Source organism: Leptinotarsa decemlineata, unplaced genomic scaffold, assembly GCF_025532065.1.
Source record: "Leptinotarsa decemlineata unplaced genomic scaffold, Ldec_3_MD MMD2_tig00000576_RagTag_RagTag, whole genome shotgun sequence".
Taxonomy (NCBI): Eukaryota; Metazoa; Arthropoda; class Insecta; order Coleoptera; family Chrysomelidae; genus Leptinotarsa; species Leptinotarsa decemlineata.
The window spans coordinates 234,805-255,648 of record NW_027412551.1 but is presented as its reverse complement, the minus strand read 5'-3'; the positions used below and the strand labels follow the sequence as shown (position 1 = coordinate 255,648).

Below are 20,844 nucleotides of genomic sequence, written 5' to 3'. Positions count from 1 at the left end.
GCAGCTTCCCCCACCGATGAAGAGGTATATATTATATAACATTTTTTTCTTCTTATCACTAAGCTATGCAACCTAATAGGTCTCTATGACGCTCGAGTAAATCCTCATTTTGCATCGTGGGCTCCCCTGCTAATAGTTACCTGACTGAAAGGTTTGGTAATAAATGGATAGGGAATAATAGGCCGGTGAGGCGGCCAGCAAGGTCTCCAGACTTAAGTGTTATGGATGCATGCTTATGGGATACACTGAAAAACAGAGTTTATGGTCAGAGGGAATATCAAATTATTGAGGACCTTCAACAGAGCATTGTTAGAGAGTTTGGAATATTGAGGAGGAAATATATTAATCGTGCAGTGAATAATATTCGAAGAAGGGCACAGTTGTATTATCATGAACAAGGCCAGTATTTTGAGCATTTGCTGTGATTTACTTTTGTCTTTGCATTTTAGTTAATTATTGTTATTTGTTTAAAGTTCTATTTTCATCGAAAAGGACATAATATCTAATTTACCTCATACACACCACATTTATCAAATTTAGATTGTTGATTCTGTCTCCGTATGTTTTCATTGGCTTTTCAAACGAACCAAACTGGGTCAGATTTTGATACTTGATCATAGTTCAATGTGGTTGTCATCTTTCGGAGTACAAGTTTAAATACATTTCCGATGTCCTAACACTGTTTCTATCGTATTTGTATTTCATGAGGCAACCTGCATTCGCTCGTCTGTGGTGGCTCATGAAAGGGACAATGAATGCATTTCAAAAGCGTCCGCAACGTCTGCATCGGGTCTTATCTTGTTTTTTTCCATTCAGAGCGATGTATGTGATAAGTTCGTAGAAAAATGAAGCCACCTGTAACTTCGAGAAGTCCAACTAAACACACCTCGAACTATCCTTTTCAAGGATTATTTCACTTGGAGATCGACGTTATTATGAAATAAACTTCCAGAGATGGTTTTTTGAACGAATATGATTCACAGCGAATAAAATTCAACGTAAATACCAATTTCGTACAGACAGAATGTCCCACATATTTTTCTGCAGTGCTTGCGTCATCGGTAATCGCAGACTTAACAGTTCATTAGATTCGTTGCTAAACGAGTACTCTGATGTGAAAGATTTAGAACAGAATTTTATATTTTCTGTATGTTCCAAATATATTTTTCATTTGAGATAGATTCTATGCCACGATGGCCTTTTGACTTTGAGTTTTTGTAAGGTCATCCTAATTCCCGAAAGGAGAAGAGGCTGGCTATCGAGTATCTGGCGAATTCGAGCTTGGTGCATAGCATGGTGGTACTCCGGACGGGAAGACAGTGATACGGAGGAGGAGAGTCCCAGTGAACAGGGTCAGGGCTGCATCACACCTGTGTCCTTTGACACTCCGCTGCAGAGTTCTGTCTCCCGGTGTACTTCGCTCAACGTGATCAAGTGAGTTATTAGAATGATTTTAACTGTGAATTTGAAATCGGATAGATCACATTCAAACCCTTATTATTTGGGATACATTATTATACAGGGTGAGTCAATGAGATTTTCTCGGTATATCGGTCTGGAATGAAACAATTTTCCGAACTGTTCAATATTTTTATTTAGGATACAAATGAGAGGTGTATTTTGAAATAATTTTTTTCAGATATTAGGTAATTTAGATGAGCGTAGTTAACCATAGTTATCATTTTCTCAATGAAATACCCAGTATACAAATTCTTAAATCTTTCTGAGCGTTTTTCATTTTCAATTATTTTTGTGTTATTGCCAAGTTGTTTCAAAATAACCTATTTTGCAGACTATTCAATAGACTATTCAATAGGATGTCTCATGAAAATGGCTAGTTGGGATTTTAATATAATTATTTCAAGTATTTTGGGTTTTGGTAACGATGTATACGTACTCGATGGAACCCTTCAAACTCCATCTGTTTCTGAACGTTTAAAAATTTCGAATGGAACTACGTATCTGTATCTGTAGAGTAGGGAGGGTGAGTGTAGACCGACAGCACTTAGGCCACATGTGACCTATTGTACATCCTCCTAGGTCATCGTCCATCCTGTCCTTTCCAGAAAGGTGGATAGGTCACTAGGAGACATCTCCTTTATATTGGCAGGTGTAGGCCAAGACTCGCCGAACATACAGTCTCTTTGGCAACTCTTACGGTGGCCTACGTAAAGGTTTTGGAAGGTGCAGCGACATTATTGTCATTGCGCGGCTTCTTCAACCTTCTTGGGGTTCCCTCCGTGGAGGTGAACAGCCGATTTCTTGCCTTCATTCAAGGCGGAGCTCTTAGCACACGCCGCAGAAAGTGCCCTTGCTGTTGGAGGTGGAATGGGGGAGGAGGAGGGTGCACTTATAGTTGCTGCTATTCCTGCCTCCTTCATTCTCTTTCTCCTTTTGATTTCGTCGCCGAAAATGCACTTACGCCTTGGCCTTTGTATTACATCACATATGTCCAGCCTCATTCCAAGCGGTAGACTCGTGTGGACATTTTTTTTTATCCCCAGCCATCGCCTTAGATTGGGGTGAGCACTCCTGTCCAGCCTCGGGATTGGTTTTTGTTTCTGTTTTTGTGTTTGTTTAATTCATGTGTGTAGCCCCAAGGGCAACCAGGCAAGTTTTGCGAAGGCTTTTGTGGAGTTTTAGTTCCCCTCACCTTACTTACTTCTGCCACTGACTAGGAGTCCGGCGACCCCATCTGTAAGAACACATTGACTTACCGGACAGGGCCTCCTGTCCCCTCATCCGCCACCTGGAGACGCGCCCGATACGTAGCCCAATCCACGGGTGAAACTACGTATATTTTCCCATTTGGATACATAACTTTAAAATTCTTCTACATTCCCTTTCAGATATATACTATATATGAAACTGATATTTTTGGAATTATAATCGACTGTGGAGATCAGAATTCAGGCCGGCAGGTCGTGGTCTAATAGAACCTGTAATACCAAACGTTCAGTCTGCTACTATAGCAGATATCATCAGACACCATTCTGAGAACAGAAGCCATCCCGTCAAGTTTCTATGGTCTTTCAAAGATACACAAAAAAGAAGTTCCGTTGAGACCTATAGTGAGTTCACCTGGTTCGCCTACGTATTACTTGTCAAAACACCTATGCTCGCTCCTCCAGCCTTAAGTTGGAAAAACAACCTCGTACGTCAAAGATTCGACAGACTTTGTGGAAGAAAGTGAGAGTATAACCTTGGAGCCAAGTGATATCCTGGTCAGTTTCCACGTTGTGTCCTTATTCACCAACGCCCCGCTGAAAGATTCTTTGAGAGAGATAGCTAACCTGTGTCCTAGTGATATTTTTGAACTTTTCAGGGCCTGCCTCACGGAAAGTAACTTCCAATGGGAAGGAGATTTCTATGAACAATTAGACGGCGTAGCGATGGGAAGTCCACTCAGCCCGGTGATAGTCAACTTCTTCATGGAGCAATTTGAAAAGAAGGCAATCGACGCTTTCGATTTCAAACCAACCATTTGGCTACGATACGTGGATGATACCTTCGTCATCTGGAGGCATGGGAGAATCAGACTGAACCTATTTCTAGACCACATAAATGCTCAACAGCCTAGCATCAAATTCACCATGGAGACTGAACAGGAACAACGAATAGCTTTTCTAGATGTACTCATCGGAAGGCATGGCACACGACTGATACATAAATTGTACCAAAAACTGACACATATGAACACATATCTGCATGCACTTTTGAACCACCATCCAAGTCAAAAGCGGGGAATTATCAACACCCTAATGGAACTGCTTGTAGAATATATGAACCGAAACACCTACAAGAGAAATGGGATCACCTTCAAGTGGCCTTAAGATCGAATATATACAGTGTAACCGAAATCAACAAGGTCATGGAACTAAAGACTTCCACAAGTCAAAATAGGAAGGAAACTTAAACGGTACATCGCTAGGATTACAGACTGAATCGGAAAAATCTTAAAGAAGCATAAAACAAAAACAGTTTTTAAGTCCACCAGGGAAATACATCAAAGCCTGAGATCTGCGGAAGATAAAAGGGATCCCTATTAGCTGCGGGATATATCGGAAAAGTTCGTATCGGTACCACCGAAAGATCCATGTGTATAGTGCTGAATAAACATCGGAGAAACTGTAAATTAGGTCAAATAGACAAATCGGCAGTAGCGGAACATGCACCTAGTGAAGGAGATTACACCATACTGTTTGGAGATGTGAAATCCATAAACATACGGAAAACTACAACAGAAAAGAGGAGGCGGTAACGATTAACCGGATTTGGAATCCTATACTAAAAGATGCTAAAGTGATGAATGCGCAATATAATGTTACGTCATCACCAGGTAATAACACTGGTAACAGCAACGCTTCAACAAGAGAGGCGGACAACCTGAGTCAACATAAATACAACCTATCTAACCTAATCTAACCTACGAACTAGAAATCACCAGTCATCGGTAAATCATCAACATGAATAAACCTCTGAAGGAGCAAGCAACTTGTTCTGCCGAAACGTTAGGATGCATTTTCAAACTACGACGGCCTTCAAACCCGAATGGAGATAGTAACACTGAAAATCTCGGCCGCGGAAGCCTTAACCAATTTATCAGTATGTGCATTGTCTACGAGGACGAAGGTTATATTTTAAAATCTCAGCGCTCTAAAATATAGTACTCAAATTTCAATATTCAAACAAACATTGGGATCATATTCTAGGAACTACTCAAATATTCTGGTAGAAATGAAGAATGGAAATATGCATTATTTTAGAACCAATCATAATTTGACCATTTGAATATTGGTTTCTGAGAATTTTCAGACTGATTATTATAATGATGGAATATTTGGTAATTTTGCTATAAATAAGTTGTGAATCGAAAATCAATAACGCAAAAAAATATAAATCTTACATCCAGAAGATGTTGAAAATGTTGACCATATTCTACAATAAATACGTGATCATTCTTTTCCTGAACGAATTTTCTATACATTTTAGCGTGTTCGTCCTGTGATCATCCTGAAAACTGTAGTGTTTCTTGCTTCGCATCTTCTATACGTGGGAGAAATTTGGTAAACAATCCATTCGATGTACCTTCTCACTCGTCCTAATCAAAATGGATTTGATTTGGTTGGGTGGCCATGCACGCCACTGGCCCATCTCTACCGATCCATTTTTGATAAAAATAACACAACACAACAAAAAAATATTTTTTGAATGTTTCCTACACTAAATTAGTCAATTTCTACTAATTTTGGGGTGATAAAAACGAAAATAGCAATGAAAAATTTTTATTAGCTCTGGTTTTTGAGATACACAGTACTTAATCTTAAAGAGTAGTTATACTATACGTGAAAAATGAAAGTACATAAAACAATATTGTTATGTTTCTTTTAGAATATTTTAAGTACAAAATTAATAAAAAAAACATTATTCTTAGTGTTTTGACAAATAAAAGAAGTTTGTACCACCAAATTTCAATTAAGTCCATCCGATTCATTGTAAGATCGCTGTCGTTTAGCTCGTCTTCTATAAAACACTTCTGGAGCATCCCTACACACAGACCAGCAGTAGTCTGCAAGCATTGCTTCATTCCAACGGCCCTGATATCTCTGTTCCATTAAGGCAATGTCTTGATGGAATCTTTCTCCACGTTCGTCACTCACAGCTCCACAGTTTTGTGGGAAGAAATTAAGATGAGAGTGAAGAAAATGAATTTTTAAGGACATGTTGCATCCAAGTTGGTGGTAAGCTTGAAGAAGCTCTTTAACCAATGCTGTGAAGTTATCATCTCTTTTGTTACCTAAAAACCCATGTACAACCCCCTTAAAGGCTTCCCAGGCTCTTTTTTCATTTCCTGTTAAAATCATGTCAAAAGCAGGATCATTTACGATTTCACGGATTTGTAGCACAATAAAGATGCCTTCCTTGACTTTAGCATCACTCAACCTGGGAAACTTTGCTCTCAAGTACTTAAAAGCTTGTCCTTCCTGGTCCATGGCCTTCACAAAGTTTTTCATTAGTCCCAACTTAATATGTAATGGGGGAAGGAGAACATCCTTAGGATCTACAAGAGGCTCGTAAACTACAATTTTCTCATTATGGTTCAGGTCTCGTGTAGGCCAGTTCATTTTTTTATAATGAGATTTTCTATCCCAACTGTCCCTCAGACACAAAAAACAACAGTACTTGGTGAACCCTAATTGCATTCCTAGGAGTATAGCAATGACTTTCAGATCACCACAGATGTGCCACTTGTATTGTTCATATTTGATTGATTGGTGAAGTGTTTTCATATTTATATACGTTTCCTTCATGTGAACTGCATGACCTATAGGAATAGAGGGTAGCTGATTTCAATTATGCAGAAGTACAGCTTTTAAGCTTAATTTTGAAGAGTCTATAAACAGTCTCCTTTCAGATGTAGTGTGATCCAAATTCAAGCAGTCCATCAAACCATTAACATCAGAACAAATTACGAGGTTTTCTTTTTTCTCAAAAAAAGGAAGCAAATCTTTTTGACGCTGTATGTACTGAGATATTTTCACATCATGTTTTAGAAGATTCCACTGTTGTAGTCTTGACCCTAACAGCTCAGCCTTTTCCTTAGACAAGCGGAGATCTCTTATAAGGTCACTCAACTCTGCTTGACTGATTCTGTGCGGATCACTAGACCTATCGCTTACCTCAAAATCAGGGTCATAGGATGTAGAAGGATGGGTTGCTCCTTCTAAACAGTCTTCATCACCTTCCTCTAAAATTTCATAGTTTTGGGGTGGAGAAGGGACTGGCAAATTATCTGAGTGTGGTACAGGCCGAAGAATATACATATATATAATATAATGATACTATATCTTGAAAACAAGAGCTGATATATAATTTTTATGGTCACTTTCGGTTTTAACACGTGGAAATACATTAAAATCATCTAATTTCAACCCCGAAACAAAAACTTTGTTGTGTTGTGTAATCATTGAAGTCTTCTCTTTGGAATGTGTTGGTTCATTGTTTTTTTGTAGCCACATTCTGAGTCCAAATCTTCATGAAACATTGTCCAATGAATTTGAAGGATCATGCCGAGGAAATGTGACTATTTCTTTCCACTGACATGCTCTAAAAACGAACCGATAACTCGTTTTCCGACATCCTTTCCTCCTTATCTCGCAAACATTCAGTGACCTACGCTGTTGATAACACACACGTGACAAGTATATTTTAGAAAATCTTTTTTTTGAAATCAAAGCACAGAAACAGAACATTGCTGCTAGTTCACAAGAAGAAAATATATTTTTATAATCCTTTTTTTACAGTCATGTAGTTCCAAAGCATGACCACAAGGAAGCTATGAGAAAAAAAGTTGAATGTAAACAAAAGTAACACATTCATGGTTGGTGAAATTTAAAAAAAACCATTTGAAGCTTCGGTTCAACACAGTCCAACGTTGCACTTAGAGCGGTGCCTTCTAGTCCTGTGAGGCTGGGAGCGTGTGCTATAATGTGCACATCTAACCTTTGTACCATAAACTGGTAAATGTGCAAATTCATCAAACCTTATTCCAGCGGGAACTGAAACCTTGAATTTATTGGGTATTTTTCTGTATAACCCTTTTGCCTTTCTTAGGCATACTGGAGTCGGCACCAATCAATCCTATAGCAACAGCCAGTCTGAAATCTTTCAGATTCATGCTTTGTGTATCTGGTGTCCGGTCTCTGAATATTATAAAGGCATTCATTATGGTAAGATCCAAGAAATGCCAGAACAACCTATGCCACCATTTTCTCACTTTGTGTAAGGAAACGAACATATCGGATTGATCTACATATCCCATATGGAAATAATCTTTTACCAGTTTCAAGCAATCAATATTCCGAGAAAAATCATCCTTCTGTTTTCTCGGAACAGTTTGAACATCAGCTGGACTATGGAAGTTGCTCGGAAATAAAACTGGTTCATTATCCATGCACATCAGATAAAGTAAACCTTTTTTGCTAAGTGCCCAATCGCATATACCTCTATCTACTTTTGTATTATTATTTACTATATCTTTTGTTTTATTTTTGTGTCTTCTTCTTATTGTTCCATAACCATAAATGTTGTCCTTCAGCAAATCATTCAGAAGCGTGACGGAAGTAAAGAAGTTATCGAAAAACACCTTGTGGAGTTTTCCTACAAGTGGACGTGTCAAGTCTTTGACGCCTCCAGGACCTAAGCCTTTTTCACCTCCATCAGATTTTTCACTATAAATCTGAAATTGTGACACAAATGCAGATTATTTTATTTGAGGTCTCTATATGGAACCACCTGCACACAAAGGGTTACTTAGCTTTTGTTTCGTTAAATAGAAAATGAATACAAGAACCGGAGTTTCAGACGGGTTTTTCTGGAATTGGTGTGAATTCTTAATGTTTTGTTTGATAGATTGCTGCCAGAAAGCATATTATTACTATGAATTTATGTATGTAACCGTTATTACATGGAAGGAGATAATCATGAGAAATTAAACTTTCTATTTTTCTCGCCACTTTTATTTGTAACTAATGTTGCTGCAGTTGCTATGAGGACATTTTCAGATAATTACAATAAACTAGAAATGAATCATAATGTTAGCTTATATATCCACTGTAAGTGATAAAAGAGGTCTTTAACTCAAATGAGTACCTGAAATTTGTTTACCTGTGACAAGGTGGATGTGCTAATTTGAAAACTGGCCAGTAAACTAAATCGATTTGATCATTTAGCAGATTACATCCGCAATACTCATGCTTATGAATTTACAAGGATTCCGAATAATTGAGTTCCCAACCTTTGCTTGCATAGTACAAAATTTCCGTATCGTTCGGGAATTTGTGATTGCATTCCAAGGAACGGTTTGAAAACGTCGAATCATTTTCACCTAGTCTGAAGGACTTTTCATATTCAGCATACCGTTTCGAGAAAATTCAATCACATTGTCCCACATAAACACTATTGAACTCCGGCACTCGAGAGCTTATGAATTCTAGATTTCTTCATCTTGTCCACTTTATCTTTGGCATTAAAAAAGAAATTCGATAACCTGTCATGTGGTCTGAATGCCACACCCACATTGTTTTTTCCGAAAAAAAAACCCGCAAATGTCTCTGTTGTTCAACCAAAATATGTTAGAGTTACAAATTTCTTGATATCTGGTTGTTTGATCTGGGGGTATATTGATTATGAGTAAATTTGAGACTTTGGATTGAGTCTGGGGATTGAGTCTGGGTTGAAAGCATTATCATGTCCTATCTGTATAATTATTTCAATTTCCCTATCTAGATTGTTAGCAGATAAAGGTAGCGAGAATGCTCTGTGCAACATTGAATTATAGGCTGCTAATTTACGACTTCCGGGATGGAAACAATCACTTGGGATTGGACCGCTACATTAGTTACAAATGAAAGTGGTGAAGAAACATAGAAAATTTTATTTCTCATATATCACGTTATCACTGGTTTGAATGGTTCCATTCGGCAGTGTCTATATACTTAAAGACATATAGAAAGGCATGAAGAAGCTATTGTATGGCGAAACACGTTTTGCGTATTTGTAAAACTGTTCATAGCGAAAATCTCACAATAAAGTGTTTCTTCCATACCCTATGATTTCTATCAAGTATATCAGCCAATTCCATTACATATCTTTTAGATATCTGTTTCCTCTGGCAGCTATCACGAACATCATTCAGCGTTCTTTGTAAAATATTACACGATATCCCTTCTGATGTGGTTCTTGTCAAAATGACAAGTTAACTTGCTTAAGCGTGTAGATCTTATTTTCGCCTGTTGAAGGTATCGAAGTATTCACCAGGTGTGACGACAGAAGGAGAACTGATAACCCAAGTTGAGGCAGCTCCTGGTAAACCCGAACCTGATCGCCTCTTCGGGAAAAATCTCGGTGTTCTGTTTACTGGAATTCCGTCCATTCAGCTAGTTATTTCCAAATATATGTATTTTTTAGCCAATACTAATTCGACTGATTTGGGTATTGCATTTTCATTTGCTCCTTCGAGAAATATGACCATCGCAATATATTTATTGTTGCTGGGTGATTTTTCCTACAAGATTATTCAATTTTGAATCTGTCGATTTGCCAGTTTGATAAGCAGAATGATTGTTGTTTAGGCAGGATGCATATTAACTCATGAACTAACATTTTCTTACTTCCCCTCAGGCAAATGAGCCTCAAGAATATCGTTCGAAAAGAGAAGAAACACTATGTGATGGAATTGGATAGCTGATGAAGATCCGTAACGTATTCAAGTAACACTTGTTGTGAGATTTTCAGTGGACAGTATGAAAATGCTTGAGAAAGCTATTGTATAGCGAAAAACGTGATGCGGTTGTTGCGATTTTGTGAACTGTCCAGTGAAAATATCACAATGAAGTGTTACTTGAACAGAAAAAAAACTTATGGAATTCTAGATTTTCTCTCCCAACTCTCGCAAACTCTTTTTGAACCACTTTGGTAAACTGATTGTCCAATATTGACCTTCCTACCCCAAGCTTCAAATAATCTTTTAGCTCACAATAATGGTTATTGGTGCAGGGGTTTTCTCCATAGTGTCGGAGCTTTGATGAAAGGGCCCAACCAAAATTATGACTTATTAGCTGTACCTACCTTATTGAACTCTTCAGGATTTTGATCTGCACAGTAAAAAAATCTCAATGAGAAGAAAATTATTTTGATTTAAAGAAATCTTGCTCTCCTATATTCATGAAGAAATAATTTTTTAAACTGAGGAACATATTCTCTCAAGTTGAATTTGAATCATTATTTCAAATGGACTGAATAAACGCTTCTTTCAAGTAAAAAAAATATTTCACCAAGATTGTGCATACATTTCAATAGAAATCATCACGTTAGCTCAAGAGAAGTAAATATGCATTCTTTAGTCTGAGCAAAATTAATCTCGAAGCAAAACTGTTTTGGGTTTTGAAAGAATGATATGTTTACTTGGAACATCATTTAAATATCTCCGTTTGAGAAATTAATTGTTTTCCTTTGAAGAAAACCATTTTCCATTGAAACGCTTCTATTTGTATAAATCAAATGAACTAATTTACTTCACCATAAGATGAACTTATGTTTCTGTTTATAAACTGTCCCTCTCATTTGGATGTATTTAGTTACTTGAATCCAAAGTATCTCATTTGTAATATGAACAGCTATAAGTGGTAAGGAAAGAAACTAAATAATACATTACATATTATGATTGTTTCATTTTAAGCAATTGCAAATCATAAATATTATCCTGATAAAGCATGTGATAAAAAACAAAACGTAATACAGAACTAAATTTTCTAATCTTTGCTCAAATATCATATTCCTACCGCACAGTTTTGAGAGATCATACAGTTATACAAATGACATAAATAAATATTCAATAAGAAAACATTTATAAAAAAGGAACATATTCTTGACAAATTGCAAATTAAAAAATAAAATTAAATCGAAACCTACATTACAACTCAGACAAGAAAATTAATTAATTTATTAGTAATTTTACACAAATAAAGTTTTTAAAACTAGATGCCATTTTGGTGAATAACATTAAAAAAATCACTGTCGTCGATCAAGTTCTGCATTTTTCTTTTATTTATACACAATTGCCGGAACATCACTTGGATTCTGAAACGGAAGAAGAAATAAGCACATCATCCTCAGCCAATAATTCAAATATATAGAAATGTAAAAATATGAAATCAGCAGCTACTTAATCAAAAAAAAACAATATTTTTTTTCAATAAAACCTTGTTTGAGTGGGTTCATTCCGTTAACCAACCCAATTGTTGTTCGCATGCGAATGAAACCCTCAAAATTTTAAACTTGTCTGAGGTCTTATTGTTTAACATACGATTCCTAGCAAGTTAAAAGGTGCTTAAACATTATTTGATCAGAAATAAATGATCAATTCAAAAGACGTACCTCAAATTCCTTTGAAGTGAGCAGAAGTCTATACAGATTGCATTTCAAAATGATAATTTTGGAACCGTTATAGGAATTCAAAGTATCGTGTGAGTATTATTAGAGGATCAATGAAAAATATAAAATGTTTCGTTAAAAAAAATGAAGGTCATGATCATACAGATATACTTAAAGGAATATGATTCGCTATTTAAATAACAGCATTCACGGTTTTTTTGGAAATTCCTATTTCATCTCTAGTGATTTTGGTAATATTTCTACCTATTTCTTACATTTCTAAAGGAGAACTAACAAATAATTTCATGCTGAGTAGGATATATTCAATTTGTTCCCAATGAATAACATAAAAACATTTCTGAAGTGATTACAGAGAGCAGAGATGTTTCGGAATTCAATAAATATTTACATGTTGAAATCAGAAAGTGGCTGTCACATATAGAAGATTTTTATACCTACTGGTGCCTATTTTGGTATTTTTTGTATTATTGTCGAAACTATAAGTACCTCTATCTTTCAATAAAAAATTAATTAGAGAAAATGTTCTCATTTGAAACAAGATAAAATGTATGTTTAAAACAAGAGATTGGCAAATTTGAATCAACGTGGAGGATTTTTCAGGTTAAATCAATATACACTTGCAGAGCTCGGCAAATGTGATAATTCATGTGTGAAAAATTACGGAGCATTGTTATAATTTTCGCAAAATGAAGGCAAAATTAAGAGTTGCTGTCAAAGTTTACCACTTTCTCTTCGGTACAACGAATACAACGCTGTACTTACTGATATAGAGGAGTTTTATCCAATTATAATACTTACCCATGAAAATATCTTTCAACTGTGCAAGACCCCAGTCTTGTAAAATCTGTTCCATTATGGTAGATACAAAATAATCGGAAAGAAATTGCACTGACTACCGACACATAAAACACTTTCTCCTCAAGAACGTAACACACCAACATCACTTTCCGACACATATTGGCGCGTACGCGATGCTTACAACGGAATTCCCCGTTCCCCTCTAACTTAAGAGAATCCTAGAAAGACCAGAGCACCACAGGTTTTTTTTAAACCGAAATGAATGAAATACTTCTTTAAAAAAAAACTCTGTTCATTCTATACAACATTCCTGTTATTTTCAGTCGATCATAATATAGTTTTGTATGTAGATTCACAAAACTCTTGTTATAAACGAATTGAGTTATTTGAAGGGATACAGAATCGAATTTAAACAAACACTATGTGTTCAGATCAAGTTGATATTGCTCTCCATTTGAAACAGTTTATTTTTCCCTTCAAATAGGTGGTGAATTTTGAGATGATATTATATTTTCTTGATTCAAAATAGTTCATCTTCGCAATGATATAATCAAACGAATGATGTCGTTGAAAGGCCAAGAAATTTGATTTCTTTGTTGAAAAAAGTGTGATTTTCTAGTGGAGCATGGCGATGTTGGCATAAAGTAATGGTTTTTCCAATAGAGATAAAAATTTCAAAGCAACCTATGATCTTCCTTTAAACAAATACTTTTTACTGTGTGGAAAACAAAAAGTTGCCTATGCATCCTTTTACATTCAAGCAAAGTCTTGTTATTTTACATCAGTGAGGTTCTAATTTCTCATCAAATAGCAACGACGACAGAGTGAAATGCAGAATGTTCAATTTTGAACGGAATCTCATAGCAGCTGAAATCCCAATTAACCTGCCGTATTTCGTTAGACACGTGTGAACAATCAACAGGACCCTTTTGTGTAGAATCACACATTCCGAATATTTGATATAATTCAATGAAATGATTCAATTTCAAGTATACTAAAATGAAAGATCAAACGCATTAATTTGTTTTTCACTTTCAGATCAACAAGCGCTTACGTACAAAAACTTTTAGATTTTCCGCCATTTTTTCCTATTTTCAGAAATTGTGACATCAATAATGAATAAATTGTTATACAGACACATTCGAAATTTCCACCTATATTTTTGGTTGAGACATGGAATGAAACAATTTTTTTTTCTGATTGACTTGGCCGTTACTTGATGAAGATCCATAGTAATTTCACAAACTGCTCTCAACGATTTGATATTCACAAACTTTATTTTCAAAAATATCACATATTTTTGTATCACAGTAGCTTTTTTGTAGTGATTAACAAACTGAAAGTCATTTCTTTACAGTTCATTTGTTTAGTGATCCAATAATATTTTTTTAAAGAAAAGGTAGCGGGGTAACAGGGTCAATTTTTTCTTGAAAAACAGTTGGTTTTCTGCCGACGTTTCAAATTTGATAAAATTCCTCTTCAGGGCCCTGAAACGATGAGTTTTCATAAACATATCTTCCACAAAACTTATACGATTATTATCGTTTCAATTCTACAAGAAATAATGAGTTCTTGATTGAAGTATTAACTAAAAAGTAGTTTCTTCTAGTTGATAAAAAACAGACACCACCTTATAAGAATCACATATGAAGCCATTCGATTGTTTCATATCGTTTTGTGTTGGTGTTGTCTCGGAAGAGTGTCTGTTGAAATTTTTTTTAATATACATCTATCTAATATGTCTGATGATTCTTAAAATAGTAATACTATCAATACGAAGGAACTGCTTTTCGGTGAGTAATTCAATTAGGAACTCATTATTTATTGTAGAATTGAAACTGTAATAATCGTATTAGTTTCGTGGGAGATGTGTTCATGAAAATTCATTGTAACAGAGCCTTGAAGAAGAATTCAAATAAATTCGAAACGTCGAATAGAAAACAATTGTTTTTTTGAGAAAAATTAATCCTGTTACCCAATCATTTAGCTTTAGGCCTTTTTTATGTGTGAAATTTTGAAAATCTTTGTTAAAGATATACTTCTCTTCTGAAACATGAATTGAGTATACTCATATGATGTTCCCAGATACGATTCCTAAATGTTCTGCCAGATTGACCAATATATACCAGGGGGCAAGTTTCACAATTTCATTTTTATATTCCACATTTCCTACTTGTGATCACGTGTGGTATATAAAATTGGAGAAAATAAATAACTTTCCGCATGTTATCACCACGAAAAAGCTACTGTGATAGCGAAACATGTAATATTTTTGAAAATAAAGTTCGTGAAGGTCATATCGTTTGGTGCAGTTTGTGAAAAATTAAGTCATATTATGGACCCAACATTTTTTTAACTGATTCCACTGAACTTCAGTTAGAAATGAATATTATATCACTACTCCAGGCTCTCAAGTGCGTTCACTATTTGGTAAAATATTTTGTATGATTATAAAAAAGTGTCAATCATATGACAGACTCTTGTTGGCAGATGAACTTTAGTTTCATCTTCCAAGTACGCAAAATTGTTCTAGAACATCGCATTCAATCACTACTACTGACAGTTCCTTCGAAAAAACATTGATTTTAGTGAAAAACAATAATAGAAAATTGACTTTCGAAGTGGAAACGAGTTTATTCCACCAGAAATTTGTGATATGGCGAAGAATTGAAAATTTTTGAAAGTACTTCACTCAATAACGAAATGACGGTAGACCAATGATCATAGGTTTTAATCACATCCATTGTACCCAATTTCCATAATATTTTGAGTTGAGTGATGTAACAGAATGTGAGTATTCTTCTTATGTTTTTTCTTGTAATGAAATTATTTCATTCGAAATAATTTTCACAGATGATTCTCATTTTGGAATATTTCTGACACGAATTTTTGTATTCCACCCCTGAAAAAGGGTTATTAGTTGCTCGATTTATTATCTATGATCAAATCGATTGTCAGATTACGTGCTTTATGAGAAATATACTTGTATCCAGCCATTTTCTATGGATATACCGGGTGATTCTCTAAGGTGGCACACCCCTATAACTCCCCTATAAGTCCAACAATACTTCACTCGTCAACATTTGACAAATGAAATCATTTTCATTCTAATTTTTATTTTTTGATGTAGAATGCCATGGATCGTGTAAATCGCTTCATTCTTGATCAAGTAACATGGAAGAAACACGAATTTTAGGCTTATGACTTCACAGTCGTTTTAAGAATTATTTCACAGTCGCAAATATGAATTTTTCCAGTTAACTTGATTTTTTCAAATGGAAAGGGGGTGTCTCGTCGGCATTTTGTGAAAGATCATTTTCTTACGAATAATTTGATGCCACACACTTTCACATAATTTTCTCTATTTTTCGAAATGATTGCAAGAAACGATCATAACTAGTTGACATTCATGACCCTGACTGGCACAACTTTATCAACACGCAACATGGTCTTCCCCAGTGCGATTCCTCGTCCAATTTTCTCATCGTGTATCTTGGTCTCGAACATAACCACTTTGCCGCTGCTCGTATTTCCATCCAAGCGAGCCTACAGGATGGTTTCAGCCCTTTCAGGTACGCACACGTCTTCAGCCAACAGGACCCTGATCGTCTCTTCGTTTCTTCCATGAAGCACCAGCTCTTTTCCGCCGACACGTACGATGCCATCTTGAAAATTCATTTTGAACCCTCGTGAATTCATCATGTCCATTTCAATGCTCGCATCGTCCTCGATGTCCGCCATTAATTCACGATGTTTCAATTTTGTGCTGCCCAACACCAATTCAATTGGTAGTTTTCCAAGTACAGTGGCTGGCTCCCCTGTTACGGTGCGTAGCTTCCAGCTTGATGGTTGAATTATTGCCGGTGTTTTGGCAAAGGTTGGCCCAAGAATGGTTCTCGTTGCACCTGTATCTAACAGCATGGTGCAAGGCTCGTTGTTGATGAGGCCGTCTACGAAAACACCTTTGTCTTGTCGTTGGAGAACGGCAACATATGCGTTTTTTATGGGGGATTGCCGGGTACATGTCCAATTTTTCCACAGTTCCAGCATCTTATTTGTTTCCTCTCAGGCAGTACTTCTTTCATCACTTTTCTGATGGTGGCCTCAATATCAGCAGGCACTTGTTTATCTTCCTCGATAGCTCGAACTTTGCTCTGGCTCTTGCAGGATTGTTTTGCAGCCTCAAACTCCAGAGCGCTTGCCAGTGCATCTACGAGATGTTTGGGATGAGCTAGTGTCAAGGCCTGCCTCGTTTCTTGGTCGCGAAGTCCGTCCAAGAATGCCTGAACTGATAACCGCTCCATTACATTTTTCGGTGTAGCAGGATATGCCAGACAAACCAATCGAGCAATTCTCCTGATCTGATTTCTGATAGCGGTTTTTCAGCTGTTGAATAATACGTGTTCGGTATACTTATGCACTAACTCCTGTTATTCTAGTTATCAGTGACAAACAATTGAAGCTGTTGCTGAGACTACCTAAACAAATAGACTAATGAATATGCTGACACTTTTACAAATGTATTTGTTGTGTATTTTATAATTCGATGAGGAAAATTATACTAGAAACGAGAAAATTGACATGCTGCTAATTTACGGAGAAACAAAAAAAAATGCAACTGATGCAGCTTGAATTTATGCTCAGAGGTTCCCTAATCATCACCATCCCACTCGGCATTATTTTCCAAAACTGAAAAGAAAAATACGAAATCAACCAGAAGAAAATGCCAACAACTTCACCGTCAGTAAAGAAAAAGAAGTAGACGTGTTGGCCTATTTTGAAGTGAATTGTACGGCATCAATTCACCAAATTGTTTCTGAGTGTAATATACGTTATTCGTCGATTTGGAGAATTCTTCACAAATATAATTATTGATCATTCAAGTACCAACTCCACCAGAATCTTTACGATAACGATCACAACCGAAAATTGACTTATTATAACTGGTTTTTGACTAAATACAGAGAAGATGTACGTTTTCCATTTGAAATTATTTATTCAGATGAAACCCGATTCACCAACTTTGGTATGTTCAATAGAAATAATAGAAGGTACTGGTCTAAAATAAATTTAAATCTGATGCAAGAAGGAAATTTTCAAGAGCGATTTGGAAATCTTCTGGGGCCAATAATTTTCGACGGACAACTGAATTCGAAAAGATATCTTCAATTCCTTAGGAATCAAAATAATGATTCCATTTAAGATTTGCCGCATGCTAAACAAGTTGATATCTATTTTCACCTCACAATTCTCAAGTCGTAAGAGAACATCTGAATGACACCTTCCCAGAAAAGTGGATTGGCACTTATAGACCTATTCAGTGGCCTCCTAGGTACATTCTTGAGTGGTAATATTTTTACATAAATGTATTATTTCTTTTTCATATTCTAGATCACCAGATCTTACTACGCTAGATTGTTTTTCTCTGGGGACCAATCAAAAATCAGGTTTACAATACAATGTCAGCTACTCGTGAAGTACTCTAGCATAAAGTAAGGGTGGCATTCCAGAACATCACTGAGAAACAGATAATTGATGTGATGCGCGCAACAACTGAAAAAGTTGAACTTTGGCGTTATCAAAGAAGAGGCCATTTTGAATATTTATAACCGTAATGGACTAATTTGCGACTTTCTTGCAATTATTCAGGAAAATAAAGAAAATAAAGGTAAAATGTGTGGCATCAAATTATTCGTAAGAAAATGATCCTCCACAAAAAGTTGACATACCACTACATTTTCATTTGCAAAACTTAAGTTAACTGGAAAAACTCATATTTGCGACTGTGAAATAATTCTGAAAACGACTGCGCAGTCATAAGCCTCAAATTCATAGTTTTTCCATGTTACTTGATCAAGAATAAAGCGTTTTACACAATCCATACCATTCTAGACCAAAAAAATGAAATAAAAATGATTTTATTTGTCAAATATTGACAAGAGAATTATTGTTGGATTCAGAATGTCATTCTCGATCGAAATAAGTAAAAATATATAGGATGTCCCATTTGAAAATCGAAAGTTGGAGTAATTTCCGGTCAAATCGAAAGTACGACAAAGCAAGTATATATGTCAAGAAATATAAATTGAACTATAATACACAACCCCCAAATTTCGTTTCTCTATCTCCTTTAATAAAAAAGTTATAGGGATGAGCCACTGTAGAGAATCACCTGGTATACTGAAAATACCTAATAATTTATTTTTCATTATTCACATGACATTCCACCCCATTTATGATTGAAACGCTTATGGATATTGTGGCAATGTTTCACGTAACAATTCTCTGCAAAATCATATGATAGAGGCCTGAGGCTCTCATTTTTCCGAGCTAATTTTATCATACTATTGTTAGCACTGTTTCAGAATTTTCATCATGAAATAACACCTAATGAAAATCGAATAGTAAAAAATGGTTCGAGTTTCAATGATATCTGACCAACAAACAATATTCATTTCACATAACTCAAATGTTTCAGAGACCCATACGTAAGCCTCTCATCACAACGGGATCACTCCTTTCTGCAAACCAATGTGACGCCTACACGTATGACACCAAGAGACTCCAGAGGTCTTTCTGTGGGAGACCGCCTCACGAAAAGGTCGCTTTCCAACGACAGTATCTACACTATTTTGATCCGGCTACCTGAAGAATCGGGGACCGACAACAAAGAGAGGCCATCTATTAAGATGATTCCTGAGGTGATTTCAAATTACTTTCAGATACTTTTAGGTCCAAGCGAGAAGAAAAGTTTTTTAAACAATCACACTTCAATGATTCACATGATCTTACGAAAACAATGATTCAATTTAAACTCAGACTAGATCACCAATAATTTATAAATGATACTCAAAAATCTTAATATTTCAATCAAAACTGATTGAGGCATAAAGAAATATTCAATTGTGAATAGTAGCAGTCTCATTGATTTCGAAAAGAATACGCGACGTTCCTACTTTTGTTGAAAAATACGAGTTCAGTCATTTACATACTTTGTTCATATATTCCAACACTGTGTTTTCAATAATTGAACTTTCAAACGAATATTCTTGTTGAAATTTATCGTTATTCAGGTAATAACATTGATTTATCCATGATAATACTTGAAGAATTCACATGAAGAATTACACATTTTATCCAAACATTCTGTCCACAGATATAACCTCGTCCTATGTATGAGTATACTTTTACGTAAAAAATAATTAGCTTCTCAACATCAATGAAACTTGTCAACATTTTGTGCCAAAGTAAGAAATTCAAGTTCGAGGAAGGCATTGTTGAATTCTTAACTTCAGACAAGAAATTAGAATATAACGTCCACAGTTTCTTGGCGAAAACATGAGCTTCTATAAGAATACAAAAAAAAAGAAAACTAATAACTAACTAACTAACTAATAAGGAGGTCATTATTAACAGACACTGGCTCTCGAAAGTACCAAGTTTATTATTTCATATAATAACACTTTGTCATTCCTAAGGCAGATTTGGTAAATAAATATCCCAATGTCATAACCGAATATTTCATTTTAGTGAAATATTATGGCACTATTAGTAAAGTATCTTCACTGAGAGTACTCCGTACTTCTACTGTCATCATAATTCACTGAAGAGAAATTATTTGTATGACATAAAATTTTCACCTTAGTAGTTTCGAAAGCCAGCTTTGGCTAACAATGGCCAATCAGGTACCACTTTTTTGGATTTTACAAAGTTTTCAAAATCACCAACAAACTATAGACTTCCACTACAGATTTTTTATTCAAAGTTAAAATATCAACCCTGTTTAATTTGAAAGGGTTATATTTTTAGGAGTGAAACTTTCGTCAGAGAAAGTTTTTGGCTTGATACAGAAAAATGTAGGAATCTTTCAAAGAAAGGAAGAAAGTTATCAATTTCAAAAGAAGTAACTGTATACATAGATGTGTAGATCATGCAAAGAAGTTACTTTCAGACACAAATCTTGAAGAAAAAGCCTTCCTAAAACAGCTACTTTCATTATAACCTTGAATTATACGAAAACATTTTTTTTCGAAACGAATACTTCTATATGAACACTGTTGTTTATGATACCGAATTGTTAAAAAAAAATCA

At 35.6% G+C, this 20,844-nt stretch overlaps 1 protein-coding gene across 1 annotated transcript in view; it reads left to right on the top strand.

Annotated features, from left to right (window-relative positions):
• mAChR-A (muscarinic Acetylcholine Receptor, A-type) overlaps positions 1–20,844 on the top strand; it is a 60,971-nt gene that overhangs the window by 37,283 nt on the left and 2,844 nt on the right. Inside the window, exons 5-6 of the mRNA XM_074174449.1 lie at positions 1,223–1,434; positions 19,232–19,454. Coding sequence (XP_074030550.1) covers positions 1,223–1,434; positions 19,232–19,454 — 435 coding nt within the window. The remainder of the gene's footprint in view (positions 1–1,222; positions 1,435–19,231; positions 19,455–20,844) is intronic.